Source organism: Homarus americanus, unplaced genomic scaffold, assembly GCF_018991925.1.
Source record: "Homarus americanus isolate GMGI-L3 unplaced genomic scaffold, GMGI_Hamer_2.0 scaffold25013, whole genome shotgun sequence".
NCBI lineage: Eukaryota > Metazoa > Arthropoda > Malacostraca > Decapoda > Nephropidae > Homarus > Homarus americanus.
The window spans coordinates 994,567-1,015,302 of record NW_024722158.1 but is presented as its reverse complement, the minus strand read 5'-3'; the positions used below and the strand labels follow the sequence as shown (position 1 = coordinate 1,015,302).

The following is a 20,736-nucleotide window of genomic DNA, read 5'->3' as shown; positions in this document are numbered from 1 at the left end:
ACTTACAACTTTCTTTGACACAGGTTTCAAGAAAGGCCAGGAGGAAGGTTGTCTCTGTAGCTCATCCAGAATAGTCTCCAACGCTGAGCAGTTGAGGACACTGTCTTCATCGACCAGTGAACGCCGACCAGTACTACGCTTAGGTGGTGTCCAACCTGCAACGATGCTTAATATTTTGAGACTGTCAACCCCATATACACTGCTCTTTGTCAATCAATAATGTTAACTCGTCAAATGTTCAACACTTGGCTCAATATTTTGACACTTAGACCAAAACCTTATGACATTTAATTCCAAACTTTGACTTAGCTCAATATATTATGACACTGCTGAATAGTTTAATGACACCTGACAGCCACAGTGGTAGGTCACTCACCACACTCAAAGTCATCCACCTTGAGTTTCTTGGAGACTCGGGAAGTGTCTCCTTCACTCCTCCTCTTCTTCTCAGAGGGAGTAGTGGCCTTCTTACTCTTGGAGGTGGACTTGGACATCTTGTCTGTGCTCTTTGGTGTCTTTTTGTTACTTTTGTTTTCCTTGGCATTTTTGGTCTCTTTCTTTGCTCTGTTTTCTTTATTGCTCTTATTATTTTCCTTATTTGTGTCTTTACTGTTCTTCTTCTTTTCTGGAGGACTTTCTTTACCTGTAAAGATATTATTTATAAATAGTAGTAGTCACAGGTAAACATCATGTATAACATATAGCAGGTGTAACTTTTTTTCCCACAGGTATTAGCCCACTGACCCACATCAGGGCCTGGGGGCGAAAATGTAATAATAATACTGTAACAATAATAATAATAAATGCCATAAAAAATACAAAATTAAAAATAATAATAATGATAATAAAGAACCATAAATACAAAAATGAAAAATATATTAAGTGAGAAACAATATATGTATGTTGTGTTGTCTATAGCAGGAGAAACAATTGAGACCCTGCAATTGTGTGTAAATGAGGCAGAAAGTCAGATCATCAACCTGGGACTTGGTCACATATGGCAGCAGGGTCCACCATTAGACAACACATTATGCTTCCAATATCTTCCCAGGCGGTAGTACCTCCCTGTTTGGTAGCTGCCTAATACCTTCTACCTTTCGTTCTTTCTTCTTGCACCTGATTATCACCATGATACTGCACTACATCACCTATTCTCTACATAATGTAACGAAATGATGAATTATGACACCATATACAAACCATAACATCATGAGTAAACCCAATAATTTATAGCACCTTAGATACTATTTCAGCCCCAGGGGATGGGTTGCCAAATAGGAATATAACATTACTATTTTTTCATGAACCGAGGTTACAACGGAATCGCTTTGAACGAAATATGAAACACTGCGATCCGATGTTACATTCATTGTAAATATAGTAATTACAGGTGTATTATGATGCCTGATCCAGCTACAATGACATTATGATTTACTGCATTTCGATAATATCTCTACCTCAGTTGATGAGGCAACAATTATGAATATAAATTATCATTTCATAATTCATGCTGGCAAAGGAACATTATCTGATACACACTACGAGACAATGTCTGTCGGTACAAGCCGTGTTTTCCAGTGACTCTCGGGTACTAGTGTTGGTCATGGATTACCAGCAGAAAACATCCACTATATGACTCCCTTTGATATATTTTCGCTACATTAATATCATTATATTATTCTACCAAAGATGGAGCTCGGTGATTCACCATAATTGTAACAAATGCCAGAAATAATAACTGGCAACCTCACATATACTAGGAAGGCAGACCTACCAACATAATGCAGGAATCACAATTAATGATGATAATTATTCATCCATTGTGACACATTGTATCGATGAGGAAAGGGGTCGATACCATCATGTTCAACTAACACATACCTGTATAAGCTACATATAAATGTATAAGCAACATATACATGTACTGTATAAGCAACACATACATGTATTCTAAACATAAAACAGGTTTAGTCAAGGTGGATGGTACAAAGTCAGCCCCACCTTTACTGGACGGCGGGTCGTTGTCAGCAATGCCACCCGTGGGGAAAAAAAATAATAATAATAATAATAAAATAATAATAATAATAGAATAATAATAATAATAAAAATAAATAAATAAATAAAGTTCACCAAATTCATGTCTGAAACTTTCCAGATTACTAAAAAGAATTTCAAGGTATGACAAAATTGTATCGAATTAAACCCACCTCTCGTTTTACATTCTTGAAAACCACCGCTTAATTAAAAAATGCACAAATCAAACATAATTTTCCCATAAGAATACATGTATATGGTACAGGTTAGGGGAACCATCATATACCACACAGGGTACGAACAGTGCTCTCACTTAAACCAAGCACGCGGCCAACCTCCGACACGCACTCTCCTCTCTGAAGGCGGGTGATCACATTTAATTTCACATCCATTGTGATTGTTTTTCGTGCCTTTTTAGCTTTAGGCGCCCCAGAGGAGGCAGATGGACGTTTTCCAGACATGCTTGATGGGGGAAAACAGCGTTTAACACTAAAATGTTACGTGACAAACACACAATGCAAATGAGAGCACAGAGAAAAAGTAGTGCTGGTGTGAAGTGAGAAAGTGATACCCGGGAAGCTTGCTGGACGTGGTCACAGTTGTTGTACAGAATACTTCATTATCAACATCATTCGTAGAAATAATCTTTATTATTACATTAATATAATAATTATTATTATTAAAATCGTTGATGTTGATATGACTGTGACTTTATAGTACAGTAATAACTTACGAGCACCTCACCCGGCATCACACACGACCCCACTGCCAGGCGATCGGCCTAGCGAATAAGCGCGGCAAATTTAAGCTGCCTTCAGCTCGTTATTTAAAAAACGCTCAGATCAAACCTGAGTTACCAGTACAATTATTTTAATTTTAATCAATACTATTCTACAAACTGTACAAAATATATATTAAAGACTTATTCCCCCGTACTCGCGAGGGTTATTTTCTTAGAAATCGCCGTGAATTGTGAATTCACAATTACTGAATTTAATACCTAAGGGGAAAAATAGGTTATGGTACCATGGCTACTGATGTTATAATTTTTGTTTTCATAATATTTGGGGTTAGAAATAATAAATGTTTCTGAGATGGTGTTGATGTTTACATGGAGTGAATTTTTGTAGTAAATATTAATAAATTTTAACAAAAACAATTGTTTTCTGTACCTATAATTCAAGTCTGAGTATGTAAACAAGCACAGAACATATACCCCCTCAGGATATTATAGTCTACCCTAGTGATACCATTTTCTTTAATACAGAACAAAAGAGTACAAATTACAGTATGCTCTAATGTGACTTAGGAATAGAGAAAATATATAAACCTATAAAATAAGAAGAATGAAGAGCATAGGTGTGTATGTGTGTGGGAGGTGAATGAATGTGGAGGCAGTGAGCCGACCCACCTCCCTCCATGCGACGTCACAGCATACACACACATAACTAAGTCAGCTGGTTGACTGCCTGGCTGACCTGTGGCATCACTTATATGTACTATTGTATTTTATTACTGTATATGCTATGTATCAACCTTTTTGTTTATCACAAAATTTTTTGTGAACAAACCAGTTATAGCACTACTGGTGGCACACACGCGAATGAAAGACTTTGAATACAGTAAACCCTTGAAGATCAGGACCCGGTAAATCCGTATTTCGGAAGATTTGGACAACAAATTGGGGGTTCTGGGCTAAGAAGCCTCCCTAAGAAGTATTTCCAAACCAGGTGTGAAGGTAGTTTTAGGCTTAAAGTTTTTATCTTATAAAATTTCAGACTAAACTTAGCAGAATATAACTTACATTGCTGGAATTCTTGTAAGATAGTGATTAATTTGAATATAAATATGCTATAATTTGCACTAGTCATAAAAAAATTGAGTAATTATTTAGTACATTTGAGTAGAGTACAGGTTTGCCCTTAGGACAATTATTTCATTTACTTCATGCAAAAAGAATTTATAATCAAATGAAAATAGAAAACATTGATTTTTTTATAGAATTTTTCAATGTATGGGAGGTTTTCAAAAGTTTCTTTCAACCTTTCAAGGCTGGGATAAAAATTTCAAGCGGTGGCCCCACTGTTTGCTGTCTGATCATCGTTCCCAACACCCAAGCAGTTCAACAATCGAGCTATGATACTTCCACTTCTCATTAAGGACTGGGAAAGGATGTCAATGTTTTGTTTAATATATTCATGAACAATTTATCCAATGAAGTTTTACATTATGTTGCACATTACCAGACAGTGGGAACACTACAGGGGTAGACCCGAGCTGGTGATAACCATCCATGCAGGACAGGCCATCATTGATGAGCAGGGGTGCTGGACTGGCGACTGAAGGAGTACTTTTGGTGTCAATATAAATGTGTTGTGCATAATTTCTGTAATCTAAGGAATAGATTGTTTGAATAATTGTTTTACCACTTTTAACTGTAAATATTTACAAGGATATTAAGCTAGACAACATTTATGGTTACCTAACGAGTATAACCAATAATAAAATAGAGTCATGCTGTTTTTATCGCATTTTTCCACCCAACCCTAATCAATGGTGTTGACCTACTTCCAGTTGTGAAACACTTATATTAATTGGGTCTCTCATATGTCAGCTACACTCCCATTACATCATCCATTGTAGGGGTCAAGCCAAGGTTATGTGTGGTAGACCCTATGATGAGGCCATCATCGGGGAGAGTAATAAAGTCTTCTCTTAGGAACCATATTATCCCTCACATTCAGGCTTAGTTTTCTGACTACCATTTTGAGAAACCCGTGCTGCCAAGAAACACACACTCCATTATTTCATGATTATTTAATAATGATGTAACTTATTTTGTCAAATAATGTAACACTTGATTGGATAAACATTTGTGTATTTATTGTACAAAGCTTTGATATCCTTTCTCAGTCTTTATTGAGAAATGAAAGTAACAGGGCTTGATTGTTGAACTGTGTGTGTGTGTGTGGAGGGGAGGGGTGTTGGCTGGCTGGACAGCGGACCCGCCATCCAGTAAGGGTGAGGGCGGACTTTGTACCGTCCACCTTGACTGTATCAGAAGCTTCGTTCTGGGACTGTACAACAAAAGGTTCATGTTACACAAAACCTTAAGCTCCGGGTGACGTTCCTGAACATTCCCCAAGGCAACCCCGGGTGATGTTCCAAACATCCTCAACTCTAGCGGCATATTTTGAACGAGATGTTTGTGTACTTGACAACTCAACCAGGATGTATTTGTCTCAAGACTCAGGACTCATGGTCAGTGACCCGCCAGACACTGTGATAGATGCACGTCCTTAGACCTCTCTTATGACCCACCTCACTCCTCCACACCCAAGTGAAGGCATTTGCTTGACAGTTGTGCTGTTCATCAAGAGTTGTTTGATTTGAGTGGCAGTGATAGAGTATTGAGTGAGGAAGACAATGATGGGGAAGAAACAGAACCCAGATGATGTAGAGACGGTGAGGACAGTGTTAGGCCTGCAGACTGGTGCTCCCTCCCCACCAGCCACGACACAGAGATGCGGTGACCTGGTGCATGGACTGTGGAGTTGCCTTGTACATTCCATGTTACAAAGACTTCCACATGATCAAGAAGTTCTTAACTCAGTATAAGTTTTGTGCTGCCAGAATATTCCTACTGTTCAGGAGCTTATATTTGTTTTGAGTAAAATATATATATTTTATGTTTTGTAATGATTATAAGACAGAAATGTGATATAAAACTGCCTTCAAGTAAGAACTGTGTGTTGTAAGTGTGTGTGTCACCATCACTTCCTGCTCACTGTGTGTAGCAGCTTCAAACAAGACAACTTTCATCACTCCACACTGCTCATCAACACTCCAGACAACTCTCCAACTATGCCATAATGAAAGTTAAATGTAAGTACATTTTTCTGGTATTTTTCTTATTGATTAACCTACATATAAGATGAAAATGGATTAAAATAGAAGTACTGTACTGTATTTTACCGAAATATACCCGTGTGGGAAGTTCGGTGGGTCTTACAAAGCCAGGGGTCTGAGAGTTAATAATCTTGAAATGAAGTGAATGTTGAACATTACCTCTGACTGGTGCATTGCCTTGACAGTGTTGACAAGACCAGCTACCACGGGGAATTTTTCGAAGGTCGGCACATTCTTGATGGAAGGCGAGCGGACACGTGTCGCAGCAGATCAAAGTTCCGGGTTTTTCACAGACATAACACAAGTCCTGGTTGACCTCTTCACTGTTGGCAAAATTTTATTAATGTGAAAGTCATATTTCAAACTATGGTTCAACATGCAGGGTATATGGGAGGAACAAGACCATCGAGTACAGTGTAAACCTGTGCCAAAACATTACTGCACAACACTCACTTAACACCTTTAATACACACCCACACTTACTGAGATAGAAGGAGTACATCACCACTCTACTGATGTCATCACTCTTCTTTTAATCTATGTCAACACATCAGGTTTACCTAAGCTCCACACTGTCTACATTGTACTGAAATTCGTTGGGTAAGGTACAGAGGCACACAGACCACATGCTTCTAAGTATACCCCTCCATCAAGGCTGAAGCCAATAAGAAATACTCTGTACCAGATAGCCTGTGAACTGTCCTGGTGACAGCGGTGTGAGGCCTCACTCCCACCACAACACTCAACAGAGAAGCAGCTACAATCTTATGTAATGTATATTATCTTGTGTTTGTGATGAATATGTCTTCAAGATCCTGAGGCACACAGTGTGGGATTATATACTGTAAGCAAGGTGTTAGTATGGAGGAGTGTTCACTATTGTCTGTTAGGCTGTAACAGATACACTTATACTGTACTGTGGCCACTCACTACCAAATTTTAGCTCCTTATCAGAACTGTGGAAATGCATAAATAACACACACAATGTTTTATATATATATATATATATATATATATATATATATATATATATATATATATATATATATATATATATATATATATATATATATATATATATATATATATATATATATATATATATATACACACACACACACACACACACACACACACACACACACACACACACACACAGTGATATCCCCGTTAGCCGGAACAATTGGTGCAGAGCACCTCCAGGGATGAGAGATTTCTGGCTAACCGGACGACTTTCTCAAATCGGGAAAAATCCCCCATCCCCGGAAATATTTCCAGTTACTGGAAAAAACTTTCCGAGTGTCTAAATTATGCATCTTGCACAGACAAACACTAGCCCACATCCTCATAATGTTTCTGTGTGCTGGGGAGTTTTCCTAGAGTATAAACAAAAAATCTAGTATATAATATGGTCGTGAATGAAGCTGTGTGTTACATTAAGGACTGATATTTTCCAATCCCTTGGAGCTGTGAGGGATTCGTGTACCCGACCTGACCTGACACAAGTCCGTAGTGTTGGGTATTAGTGATCTCTTATTACTGACCTTCTAATACAATGTCAGGTCACCCATTGTCGGGTGGGGGATTAGTGGGTCCGAGGACCTAAGATGTCTTGAATAAACATGAAAGCTAAAATACAGTATTTTTTATACTTACACTTAACACATAATATCCCTTCAACATTACGTTACAGAAGATTTTAAAAAGTGGAGTGAGAAGGCAGAAAGGTGTGGGTGATTAGAGAGATGGAGTGGTAACATGCACCAGTGTTGCCAAGCTCCTCAACAGCTGCTCTTTTAATTCAACACCAGGTAGTTAAGCACGCATAAATTTATGTCTTACAATATGGGGGTGTGTTACTCACTATATTGTGAGTAACACAATATAGTGAGTATACTGTGCCTCTGTAAGTCACCAAACTTAGTTATTATGGCGGAAAAACAAGTGTTCGGTTTCCAGACAAGATGAAGGTGTGTCAAGTCCATTGCTTATAAGTCTTGTATTACGTCCCCCAACTGAACCATCCCAGCAGAAGGGTTGTGAGTTCAATGGAGGTAATCCTCCTTAACATCACCTTCCATGGTTGTGTGAGCTCCTGTACGACAAGGGTTAGTGAGTGATCAGGAGCTCAGAGCCTGGTGGGCCACATCACCACTAACTACACCAATATATAACAAACCTGTGACCATCTACATCCGATTCTTCTCCCGAATCGCCCTCATCATCCGACACATCCTTGTATATTTGACGGTTTTTACGAGGACTCTTTGGCTTCTCCTTTGGTTTACAACGATCACAGTACCAGTCGCCCGAGGGTATCTCCTGGTGAATACAATGTTATATATAGTTTATTACAGTATCAACACAATACATAATCAAATGGGGTGGTCTAGGTGTGAGCATGTTTATTATTATTCAATCATCATCTTCAAACTTCTTCCCCCTTTCTTTTATGTTTATTGCTTCTCTACTTCTGACCTGGACTGCCTCAATATATACATCACTACAGGAGCTCAAATATTCATCTTACAATTTCAAGTTTAAGACCCATGTCTGTCCTCTCATCTACTCTGGTAAGAAAGTTTGAAATAATAATATGGAGTGATAAATGCTGCCACGTGCTCCCAGTGTTTGATTGTATGTGACAGACAACAGATAACCACAGGGTACTGGGTCTCTCTCTCTCTCTCTCTCTCTCTCTCACACATTTACCTGGGAGAAAATATAATAAAGACCAAAGCAATAAATAAGAACTACTAAAACCCTAAAACTAATAGTAACTATGAACACATGTTAGAACTAGCACTGACCATTATGAACAAATGTTAGAACTAGCACTGACCATTATGAACAAATGTTAGAACTAGCACTGACCATTATGAACACATGTTTGAACTAGCACTGACCATTATGAACACATGTTAGAACTAGCACTGACCATTATGAACAAATGTTAGAACTAGCACTGACCATTATGAACAAATGTTAGAACTAGCACTGACCATTATGAACAAATGTTAGAACTAGCACTGACCATTATGAACACATGTTAGAACTAGCACTGACCATTATGAACACATGTTAGAACTAGCACTGACCATTATGAACAAATGTTAGAACTAGCACTGACCATTATGAACAAATGTTAGAACTAGCACTGACCATTATGAACACATGTTAGAACTAGCACTGACCATTATGAACACATGTTAGAACTAGCACTGACCATTATGAACACATGTTAGAACTAGCACTGACCATTATGAACACATGTTAGAACTAGCACTGACCATTATGAACACATGTTAGAACTAGCACTGACCATTATGAACACATGTTAGAACTAGCACTGACCATTATGAACAAATGTTAGAACTAGCACTGACCATTATGAACAAATGTAAGAACTAGCACTGACCATTATGAACACATGTTAGAACTAGCACTGACCATTATGAACACATGTTAGAACTAGCACTGACCATTATGAACACATGTTAGAACTAGCACTGACCATTATGAACACATGTTAGAACTAGCACTGACCATTATGAACACATGTTAGAACTAGCACTGACCATTATGAACACATGTTAGAACTAGCACTGACCATTATGAACAAATGTTAGAACTAGCACTGACCATTATGAACACATGTTAGAACTAGCACTGACCATTATGAACACATGTTAGAACTAGCACTGACCATTATGAACACATGTTAGAACTAGCACTGACCATTATGAACAAATGTTAGAACTAAAGAATGATAACAAGTGAGGCTGAGAGAGACTCACACAACACCTCCTCACCTTTAACTTAGGCTGAGAGAGACTCACACAACACCTCCCTACCTTTAACTTAGGCTGAGAGAGACTCACACAACACCTCCTCACCTTTAACCTGTGAGAGGGACCACTACCTCCTCACCTTTAGGAGGCTGAGAGACTCACCTTTAACCAGGCTGAGGGAGAGACTCACACACACCTCTACCTTTAACCCAGGCTGAGAGAGACTCACACAACACCTCCCCACCCTTTAACTTGGGCTGAGAGGGGCTCACACAACACCTCTCCACCTTTAGCAGGCTGGAGGAGGGACTCTTGCACAACACCTCCCTACGCAGCAGGCTGAGAGACACTCACACAACACCTCCTCACCTTTAACTAGGCTGAGAGAGACTCACACAACACCTCCCCACAGCCTTAGGCTGAGAGAGGCTCACTCTACCCAGGCTGAGGGGAGGACTCACAACACCTCCTCCTGCCTTTAACAGGCTGGAGAGACTCACACAACACCTCCTCACCTTTAACCAGGCTAGAGAGCTCACCTCCCACCTTTGATTAGGCTGAGAGACTCTGTATCCTCCTTTAACTTGGGCTGGAGAGAGACTCACAACCCTCCTTGGGCTGAGGAGACTCACACAACACCTCCTACCTTCAACTAGGCTGGGAGACTCACACAACACCTCCCACCTTTAACTTAGGGCTGAGAGAGACTCTGCAACCTACCTTTAACTTAGGCTGAGAGATCACAACCTCCTCACCTTTAACCTAGGCTGGGAGATTGTACCTCCTCACCTTTTGGTGAGAGGACTCTCCTTACCTCTCACCTTTAACTTGGGCTGAGAGAGACTCACACAATCCCTATTACCTTTGGCTGAGAGGGGCTCCTCAACCTCCCTCACTTTAACTTAGGCTGAGAGAGGCCTAGACAACACCTCCCCACCTTTAACTCAGGCTGAGAGAGAATGAGCAACACCTCTCACCTTTAACTCAGGCTGAGAGAGACTCACACAACACCTCCTACCTTTAACTTAGGCTGAGAGAGACTCACACAACCTCCTCACCTTTAACTTAGGCTGAGAGAGACTCACATAACACCTCCTCTTTGGCAGGCTGAGAGAGACTCACAACACCTCTCCACCTTTTAACTTAGGCTGAGAGACTCACACAACACCTCCCTACCTTTAACCTTAGGCTGAGGAGACTCACACACCTCCTCACCTTTAACTTAGGCTGAGACTCACAACACCTCCCACCTTTAACTTAGGCTGAGAGAGAGTCTCACATGACACCTCCACCTTTAACCTAGGCTGAGAGAGACTCACACAACACCTCACCTTGGCTAGCAGGCTGGAGGGACTCACAAACACATCCCCACCTTTAACTTAGGCTGAAGACTCACACAACACCTCCTCACCTTTAACTAGGCTGAAGAGACTCTGTACCTCCTCACCTTTAGAAGGCTGAGAGAGACTCTGATTACCTTCCTCACCTTTAACTTTGGCTTCAAACAATAAATATGGTGGCCCTTGTCACAGCCATCACACAGCAACATGTTCTCTCTTGTCTTTTTAAATGAAACAGATAGACATGGCGTTGAGAGCGGGATACGATATGAGTTGTCCAGAGGTTTATAATGTAAACACAGCTATTGGGCAGCGTGAGCTACAAAACGCCTCTCGTGGTAAGAAAATTAATACACACAAAACATCTACGACACATTCATAAAAGTGTACTTAAAGATTATGAACAGGGTGGTATGGGACATGTTCCCATATCAGTGTCTAATGTGGTGATGGTCAGAGCCTTGTGATACTGGGGAAATCTGTGAGTGAGTTGCACCTTTGTCTTTTCAGGCTTGTTATTTATTTTTGATTCTATGAAGTAAATTATTTGCCCATTATTTTACAATTTGTTTATAATAATAATAGTTGGTTGTTATAGTATGTGTATACAGTGAGGTATGAAGGTGAAAAGTTATGGGCATGAGCTTACATGTGGAAATACACAAGTGAACATTACAACATACAGTCCCACACTGGATGCAGCAAAGGTTGCCTGTCCAATATTGGTGCATTTTTATTTATTTATCTTAAATATACTACATGATTTGTATTTTGATGCCTTATTTATAGATTCACTAATCCAAAATGGTGGTTTTGTGATAATAACAGTAATGATGGACTTGCTGGTGGTCCTGGGTTATGTATGCCTGGCTGTGTGATAATAACAGTAATGATAACACTTGCTGGTGGTCCTTGGTTATGTATGCCAGGCTGTGTGTTAATAGGCAGTAATGATAACACTTGCTGGTGGGTCCTGGGTTTATGTTATGCCTGGCTGTGTGATATGTAGTAATGATAACACTTGCTGGTGGTCCCTGGGTTATATATGCCCGGCTGTGTGATAATAACATTAATGATAACCTTGCTGGTGGTCCCTTGGTTATGTATGCCTGGCTGTGTGATAATAACAGTAATGATAACACTTGCTGGTGGTCCCTGGGTTTTATGCCTGGCTGTGTGATAATAGCAGTAATGATAACACTTGCATTGGTCTCTGGGTTATGTATGGCTGTTTTTGATAATAACAGTAATGATAACACTTGCTGGTGGTCCCTGGGTTATGTATGCCCGGCTGTGTGATAACAGTAATGATGAACCTCTTGCTGGTGGTCCCTGGGTTATGTATGCCGGCTGTATGATAATAACAGTAATGATAACACTTGCTGGTGGTCCTGTGTTATGTGCTGGCTGTGTGGAGTAATAACAGTAATGATAACACTTGCTGGTGGTCCTGGGTTATGTATGCCTGGCTGTGTGATAATAACAGTGTGATAAAACTTGCTGGTGGTCCTGGGTTATGTATGCCCGGCTGTGTGATAATAACAGTAATGATAACATGTTGGTGGTCCCTGGGTTATGTATGCTCGGCTGTGTGATAATAACAGTAATGATAACACTTGCTGGTGGTCCCTGGGTTATGTATGCCTGGCTGTGATATTACAGTAATGGTAACATTGCTGGTGGTCCTGGGTTTATGTATGCCTGGCTTTTTGATAATAACAGTAATGATAACATTTGCTGGTGGTCCCTGGGTTATGTATGCCAGGCTGTGTGATGTAAATAATGGTAACACTTGCTTTGGTCCCTGGGTTATGTATGCTATTGTGTGATAATATGATAATGATAACCTTGCTGGTGGTCCTGGGTTATGTATGCTGTATAATAGCATGTAGATGTGATAACACTTGCTGGTGGTCCCTGGGTTATTGTATGCCAGGCTGTGTGTTAATAACAGTAATGATAACACTTGCTGGTGGTCCTGGGTTATGTATGTGCCCGGCTGTGTGATAATAACAGTGTGATAACACTTGCTGGTGGTCCCTGGGTTATGTATGCCTGGCTGTGTGATAATAACAGTAATGATAACACTTGTTGGTGGTCCCTTGGTTATGTGTGCCTGGTTGTGTGATAATAACAGTAATAACACTTGCTGGTGGTCCTGGGTTATGTATGCCCGGCTGTGTGATAATAACAGTAATGATAACACTTGCTTGTGGTCCTGGGTTATGTATGCCAGGCTGTGTGATAATAACAGTAATGATAACACTTGCTGGTGGTCCCTGGGTTATGTATGCCTGGCTGTGTGATAAGTAGTAATGATAACACTTGCTGGTGGTCGGGTTATGTATGCCGGCTGTGTGATAATAACAGTAATGGTAACACTTGCTTGTGGTCCCTGGGTTATATGCCAGGCTGTGTGATAATAACAGTAATGATAACACTTGCTGGTGGTCCCTGGGTTATGTGCGGGCTGTTGATGATAATAACAGTAATGATAACACTTGCTGGTGGTCCCTGGTTATGTATGCGGCTGTGTGATAATAACAGTAATGATAACTGGTGGTCCCTTGGTTATGTATGCCAGGCTGTGTGATAATAACAGTAATAATACTTGCTGGTGGTCCCTGGGTTATGTATGCCCGGCTGTGTGATAATAACAGTAATGATAACACTTGCTGGTGGTCCCTGGGTTATGTATGCCGGCTGTTGTGTGATAATAACAGTGTGATAACACTTGCTGGTGGTCCCTGGTTGTATGCCACTGTGTGATAATAACAGTAATGATAACACTTGCTGGTGGTCCCTGGGTTATGTATGCCCGGCTTGATAATAGCAATGATAACCTTGCTGGTGGTCCCTGGGTTATGTATGCCAGGCTGTGTGATAATAACAGTATTGATAACACTTGCTGGTGGTCCCTGGGTTATGTATGCCAGGCTGTGTGATAATAACAGTAATGATAACACTTGCTGGTGGTCCCTGGTTATGTATGCCTGGCTGTTGATAATAACAGTAATGATAACGCACTGGTGGTCTGGGTTATGTATGCCCGGCTGTGTGATAATGGCAATGTTGTGCCGTGCTGGTGGTCCCTGGGTTATGTATGCCCGCTGTGTGATAATAACAATGTGTGCCCTTGCTGGTGGTCCCTGGGTTATGTATGCCGGGCGTGGTAATAACAGTATGATAACACGCTGGTGGTCCTGGGTTATGTATGCCGGCTGTGTGATAATAACAGTAATGATAACACTTGCTGGTGGTCCCTGGGTTATGTATGCCTGGCTGTGTGATAATAATAGTAATGATAACACTTGCTGGTGGTCCCTGGGTTATGTATGCCTGGCTGTGTGATAATAACAGTAATGATAACACTTGCTGGTGGTCCCTGGGTTATGTATGCCAGGCTGTGTGATAATAACAGTAATGATAACACTTGCTGGTGGTCCCTGGGTTATGTATGCCCGGCTTACCAACATCCGCGAATTTGAACTTACAGTACAGTATATTATTTATAGATGACTTATTTTTTTACTCTATTTAGTACTGTATTTTGTCATTCAATTTCTTTTTCTCATAAATTCAGTAAACTAAATAATTTTAGCTGTAATTTAAGGACTTAGGCTATGATATTGTGGGATTTTAAACATTGTACTGTAAGTGCACTATGCACTTAGGGTATGTAGTTCAACTTATGTACAGTTTAACTTACAAGTGTCCGTAGGAATGGAACTTGTAAGTAACCCAGGGACTGTACATACTGTAATGATAACACACATAAGTTTCTAATAATAAATCTATATGGTAAAGGAAGGAATGAACTAGTTGAGCGTGTCAGCTTGGAGCCAGACATGTCCTCGATCCAGTGGTGACGAGCCCATGTAGCTCACAACCACTGACTGCTGAGTCCACACTCTCAACTAACTCAGAAAAAACATTCAAAATGCCACTGAGACTCTCCGAGACCTACATACATTAAACACAAAACCTCCCTCACCACACAACCTTATACCACAGCCCACAACCACTAGATACACTCTTCTAATGAACTTCTGTCTCAGAGGATGTTTTACCATACTCAGGAAGTTAAGTGACCAACAACATTCATCTGCTTTAACTTACTTGAGAGAGATTTGTGCTGGCCATGAGTGACACTTCCCACCTCTCTATGGGTGTCCTCAGGGCGTTGTCTGTCACCTGCTCCCCCACTTTGTTCTCACTGTCGTCCTCATCAGAGTCCCCGCCCTCTGACCCGGCTGCCTCCTCTTCCTTTCTCCGTCTCAACTTTTCTTCTGTATGTTCACGAATCTTCCTAGCTTTGTCTGTCTCACCTGTAAATAATGTTATAATAACTATATCACCTGTACCAGTGTGTTATAATAACTATATCACCTGTACCAGTGTGTTATAATAACTACATCACCTTTAACAATGTGTTATAATAACTATATCACCTGTACCAGTGTGTTATAATAACTACATCACCTGTAACAGTGTGTTATAATAACTATATCACCTGTAACAGTGTTATAATAACTATATCACCTGTAACAGTGTTATAATAACTACATCACCTGTACCAGTGTGTTATAATAACTATATCACCTGTAACAGTGTGTTATAATAACTGTATCACCTGTAACAGTGTTATAATAACTACATCACCTGTAACAGTGTGTTATAATAACTATATCACCTGTAACAGTGTGTTATAATAACTATATCACCTGCAACAGTGATATAATAACTACATCGCCTGTACCAGTGTGTTATAATAACTATATCACCTGTAACAGTGTGTTATAATAACTGTATCACCTGTAACAGTGTTATAATAACTACATCACCTGTAACAGTGTTATAATAACTACATCACCTGTACCAGTGTGTTATAATAACTACATCACCTGTACCAGTGTGTTATAATAACTATATCACCTGTAACAGTGTGTTATAATAACTGTATCACCTGTAACAGTGTGTTATAATAACTGTATCACCTGTAACAGTGTTATAATAACTACATCACCTGTAACAGTGGTTATATAATAACTATATCACCTGTAACAGTGTGTTATAATAACTATATCACCTGCAACAGTGTTATAATAACTACATCACCTGTACCAGTGTGTTATAATAACTGTATCACCTGTAACAGTGTTATAATAACTACATCACCTGTACCAGTGTGTTATAATAACTACATCACCTGTACCAGTGTGTTATAATAACTATATCACCTGTAACAGTGTGTTATAATAACTGTATCACCTGTAACAGCGTGTTATAATAACTGTATCACCTGTAACAGTGTTATGAGCAGAGTTGTAAGAAGTAATGGACTTTATTACTTAAATAACAGTATTGTTGCATTACATTGGCAAAATGTTACTCAAGTAGAAGTAAAAGTATCCAAAGATTAATGTACTAAAGTAGAAATAAAAAAAATCTTTCATAAAGTCTTTAAGTAATAAAAGTAAATACAAAATTATTGATTGTCTCAAATAGTTAACTAAAGACAGAAATAAGAGAGATACACAAGTTTATTTGTAAATATTTCTATTGAGATTAATCAATAACTGATTATCAAAATTATGGCTGTCCAATCAGGATATATTAGGCCTAAATGTAAGCCTAGTTCTACTGAAAGTTGTGTGGTGTTTATGTAATGCGAGCGAAAGTAACCGCTGTATGGCGTGAATGAGTGTGTGCACGAGTGGTGTCCTCTAGTGACGTGGATGTGTGCTGTTACCCAGCGTGTGAATGAAGTTGATGTCTGAGTAGTATATGACATAGCAGGAGGTTTCGTGATCATGTGTATTACCTCCTGTGAGAGCTGTTTCCTGCTGCACCACTCACAGACCTCTCTCCCAGTAAACTGCATCTGTGAAGACTGTGTTTCAATGAGCCAGTAACCAAGCAGAACTTGAACAAAGTGAATACAGCTCCCCGCCTCCCAAGTTTGTGGATTTTTATTTTGCAGTCTCACCATTCATGGATGACACCTGGATGTACCAATGCCTGTGTGTAGTTTTAAAATTGCCGCATTTTCACGGCCGTACAGGGAGCCATTAGTCCTAGAGACAAAAGGCGGAGCGCTAGGTGCAGTCGGTGGATTAGGCTGTGTGACCAGCCAGCGGGGGCGAGGTGCTGACCAGCCAGCGGTGAGCGAGGTGCTGACCACAGGGGTGAGGCGAGGTATGACCAGCCAGCAAGTGGGAGGCGAGGTGTTGACCAGCAGGTGAGGCGAGGTACTGACCAGCCAGCAAGTGAGGCGAGGTGTTGACCAGCAGGGGTGAGGCGAGGTATTGACCAGCCAGAGGGTGAGGCGAGGTGTTGACCAGAGGTGAGGCGAGGTGACCAGCCAGCGGTGAGGGGCAGCGGGGTGAGGCGAGGTATTGACCAGCCAGCGGGTGAGGCGAGGTGTTGACCAGCAGGGGTGAGGCGAGGTATTGACCAGCCAGCGGGTAAATTACTGACCCAGACGCTGTCATCGGTCATACTGAGGGAGTTTAAGTTTTTACCTTATAAAATGCCAATTAATTGACTTAGCAGAATATAACTCACATTGCTGGATTCTTGTAAGATAAGTGATTAATTTGAATATAAACAAGCTATAGTTTGCACTAGACAAAATTTTTAGTAATTATTTAGTACATTTGAGTACAGTACAGTTTGCCCTTAGGACAATTATTCTGTTCACTTTTTCACAATATGTATTTAGGATGACATGTGCATGTAATCGAGTAAAAATAAATGAAAAAAGTTACATATATCTGCCCAAAAATACGAGTTGAGAAACTTGTGCTAATATGTACTACACTAAAGGACTAAAATTTTATCTTTTGGGCCAAATATACTCTGTCTATATTTAAATTATTTGCTGTCTTGTAAGGATTCCAGCAATACAAGTTATATTCTGCCAAGACACAACTGATGCCTCACACCTGCGTGGGTCAAGCTTGGCTGCGTTGGGTAATGTTCCGCATCACTCTCGGTATGTCACATTTTTGATAAATTTATTTCTGATTATTTGTGAGAGTATTTTCCCATTATTATTTATTTGTATGTGTTTTGTGCCTGTCCACACACACATACAGTATATACCCTGCATAAAATACAGGTAAAAGAAACAATTGTCCTCAAGGCAAACACAAAGGGAACAATACATTTGTTTGTACACTTAAATGTGCCCCCCGGTCCATATTGAGAACCTAACCCCCATTAATTTGGAGGGCCCCCTGTACATTCAGCCACTCAGCTCCTTACAATCCCTCACAAGGCTGAGAATACGGTGATATCTCCGTTAGCCGTAACAATTGGTGCTGAACACTTCCGGGAATGAGGGATTTCCAGGTAACAAGAAGACTCTCAAAGCAGGAAAAAATCCCCCATCCCCGGAATTTTCCGGGGAACAGTAAATTGATCCCGGAAGTTCTAGAAATTGCCCACTACATCATATCTCGAACCCGGAAAAGTATCCCTCATCCGTGAAATTTTCCGGGTATCGAAATAATTTTCCGGAAAATTGTTCCCAAAGCTGGAATTTTCCGGAAAATTTCAGCTTTGGGAACAATTTTCCGAGAAATTTCTATTCCGGCCATCGGAGAGTTCCGGGTTTGAGGGATTCCGGCTACCGGAGATATTACAGTACCGTACAGGTATATCCATCCAACACTACGATCACTTCCTTATCCACACAAGTATCGTCGACGTGGACTTAAGGCCCACAGACATAATGTTGTCTCTGCTGGCATTAGGTGAGGATACAGACCTATCTGAGGTGGGGGATGACCTGCACTTCTCTTCCTGTAACTGTCTCAACACTAACACCCATCAGCACTACTGTATTGACTGTCCCACTGTCAGGGACCTCCTACCACAGGGAGAGTCACTCACCACTATATGTCACCACCTACTTATACATTATAATTTAGATCTAATTATTGTCCACTACCCACACTTTGGTGGGTGCTAACTCCCATTGTCCTTAAATCATATCAATATTGTTACCATATCACAAGTCACAGTGTGTCCTGTGAGACACGAGTACCAGTGTATTAGTGTCTGACCGCAGGGTCTTGTGACTGGACTTGTTGCCTTCTGGGGTGCAATAAATCAATTATTTAATATATAAATAAATAAATAGCCCAACATGACTAAATGGACACTCACAAGCAACAGATGCAGGTAGTGGGGTGTTAAGCTTGAGAGATAAGTCACATAATGTCAGGAAAGACCTAAGTAGCTCCATTCCACCCCCTGGGCATGCCAAGTAAACTATCAAGTTCCTTCAGTTGAGGAGTTTGTGGATGATTGTTGCCTCCATAGTGACTGAGTCTGACTAAGACTCCCTGTGAACTATTCCTCTAATTGGGGTGTGGCCGTGGTGACGTTACTCTTCGATTCTAATTGACGAGTGGCTGAATTTTGCTGGGGGGGGGAGTCAGTGGTACTTTTTTATTTTTATTTTTTTAAGGGAATAGCCCACCAGGCACAGGTCATCAACCCACAACGGAGCCCAGGGGGCAGAAAAATAAGAGTAAAAAGAAATTAAAAATAGAAAAGGTAAAGGTTATATCAATCTACAAAACAAAGATGCCGGAAAACCGGCTTTTTGAAGTGAGACACATTGTATGAGTGTGGAAACACAGAAGAAGGCAGAGCATTCTGCAGTTTGGCTGTGTGAGGAAAGAAGGAGGTACTATAATGGGTTATTTTAGTGTGACCGACATCCACAGAGAAACGGTGGGCACCGCCGGCAAGAAGTGTGTTACGAGCCCACGGCCTTGCCTGCGGTACACAGGATGCCAAATCCACCGAACATTGTCAACTAAAGGAGGAGAGTCAATAAGCCTTTGATTTCACCCTATCTAACAGTTGGACAGAAGAAGAGCCACCCTAGATATGAGAGCAGCGCACCAAGTTAGGACGAATGAATCCCTTATACAGTGACCCCTCGGTTAACGAACTCAATCCGTTCCAGAAGGTCGTTCGTTAACCGAAACCATTGTTTCAATGGGTTTTGGGGTAATTGGTTCCAGCTCACCGAAAATTTCCTAAATTCAACAAAAATGGCAGAAAAGTTCACTTACTTTGAGGTGTGTATGTAGAAGGCTCCTGGATGATGATGATGATGATGATGGGAATTACAATGGGGGTGGAGGAGAAGGAAGAAGAGAAGGCATTGGGGTGGAAGAGAAGTCACCCCATGGCACCATTTCACCCATAAAATTTTAGTTCTCTTGGTGTATTTCAAGATTATTTTCTTTAAATCAACACTGTACTGCATTATATATTGTCAATATGTAAAATATATTTCAAAATGACCAATAATTTGCTTGGAAACACAGAAAAAAGCGTTTAGTTGAAGAGAGTCTCAAGCAAGATGTTACCTCCAGTGAAAACAGAGAGACTAACGCCTGTTTGCTGTGTTAAGAGGCTGGATGCTGCACTTTAAACTAGTCACTTTAACTTCAATTATGTTCAATAATTGTTAAAATGACTAAAAAATTGAATATTAAACTTTTAAAATTATTGAATAGTATAAACTTCTTGAAATTACTAAAATAGTAAGGAATTTAAGCCCTAGAACCGATTAATGTATTGGCGGACTGATACTAAAGCTGGTTGCCCGGCCAGTGCAAGCGAAAACATGTTGA

General features: G+C 40.4%; 1 protein-coding gene across 1 annotated transcript in view; it reads right to left on the bottom strand.

The window, feature by feature from the left end:
- The window catches only part of LOC121862001 (bromodomain adjacent to zinc finger domain protein 1A-like), a gene marked incomplete at its 5' end in the record, with an annotated part of 85,329 nt that overhangs the window by 5,618 nt on the left and 58,975 nt on the right, over positions 1-20,736 (bottom strand). Inside the window, 6 exon segments of the mRNA XM_042359930.1 lie at positions 7-155; positions 377-643; positions 6,103-6,266; positions 8,123-8,265; positions 11,221-11,376; positions 15,194-15,402. Of these exon segments, the coding sequence (XP_042215864.1) occupies positions 7-155; positions 377-643; positions 6,103-6,266; positions 8,123-8,265; positions 11,221-11,376; positions 15,194-15,402 (1,088 nt within the window).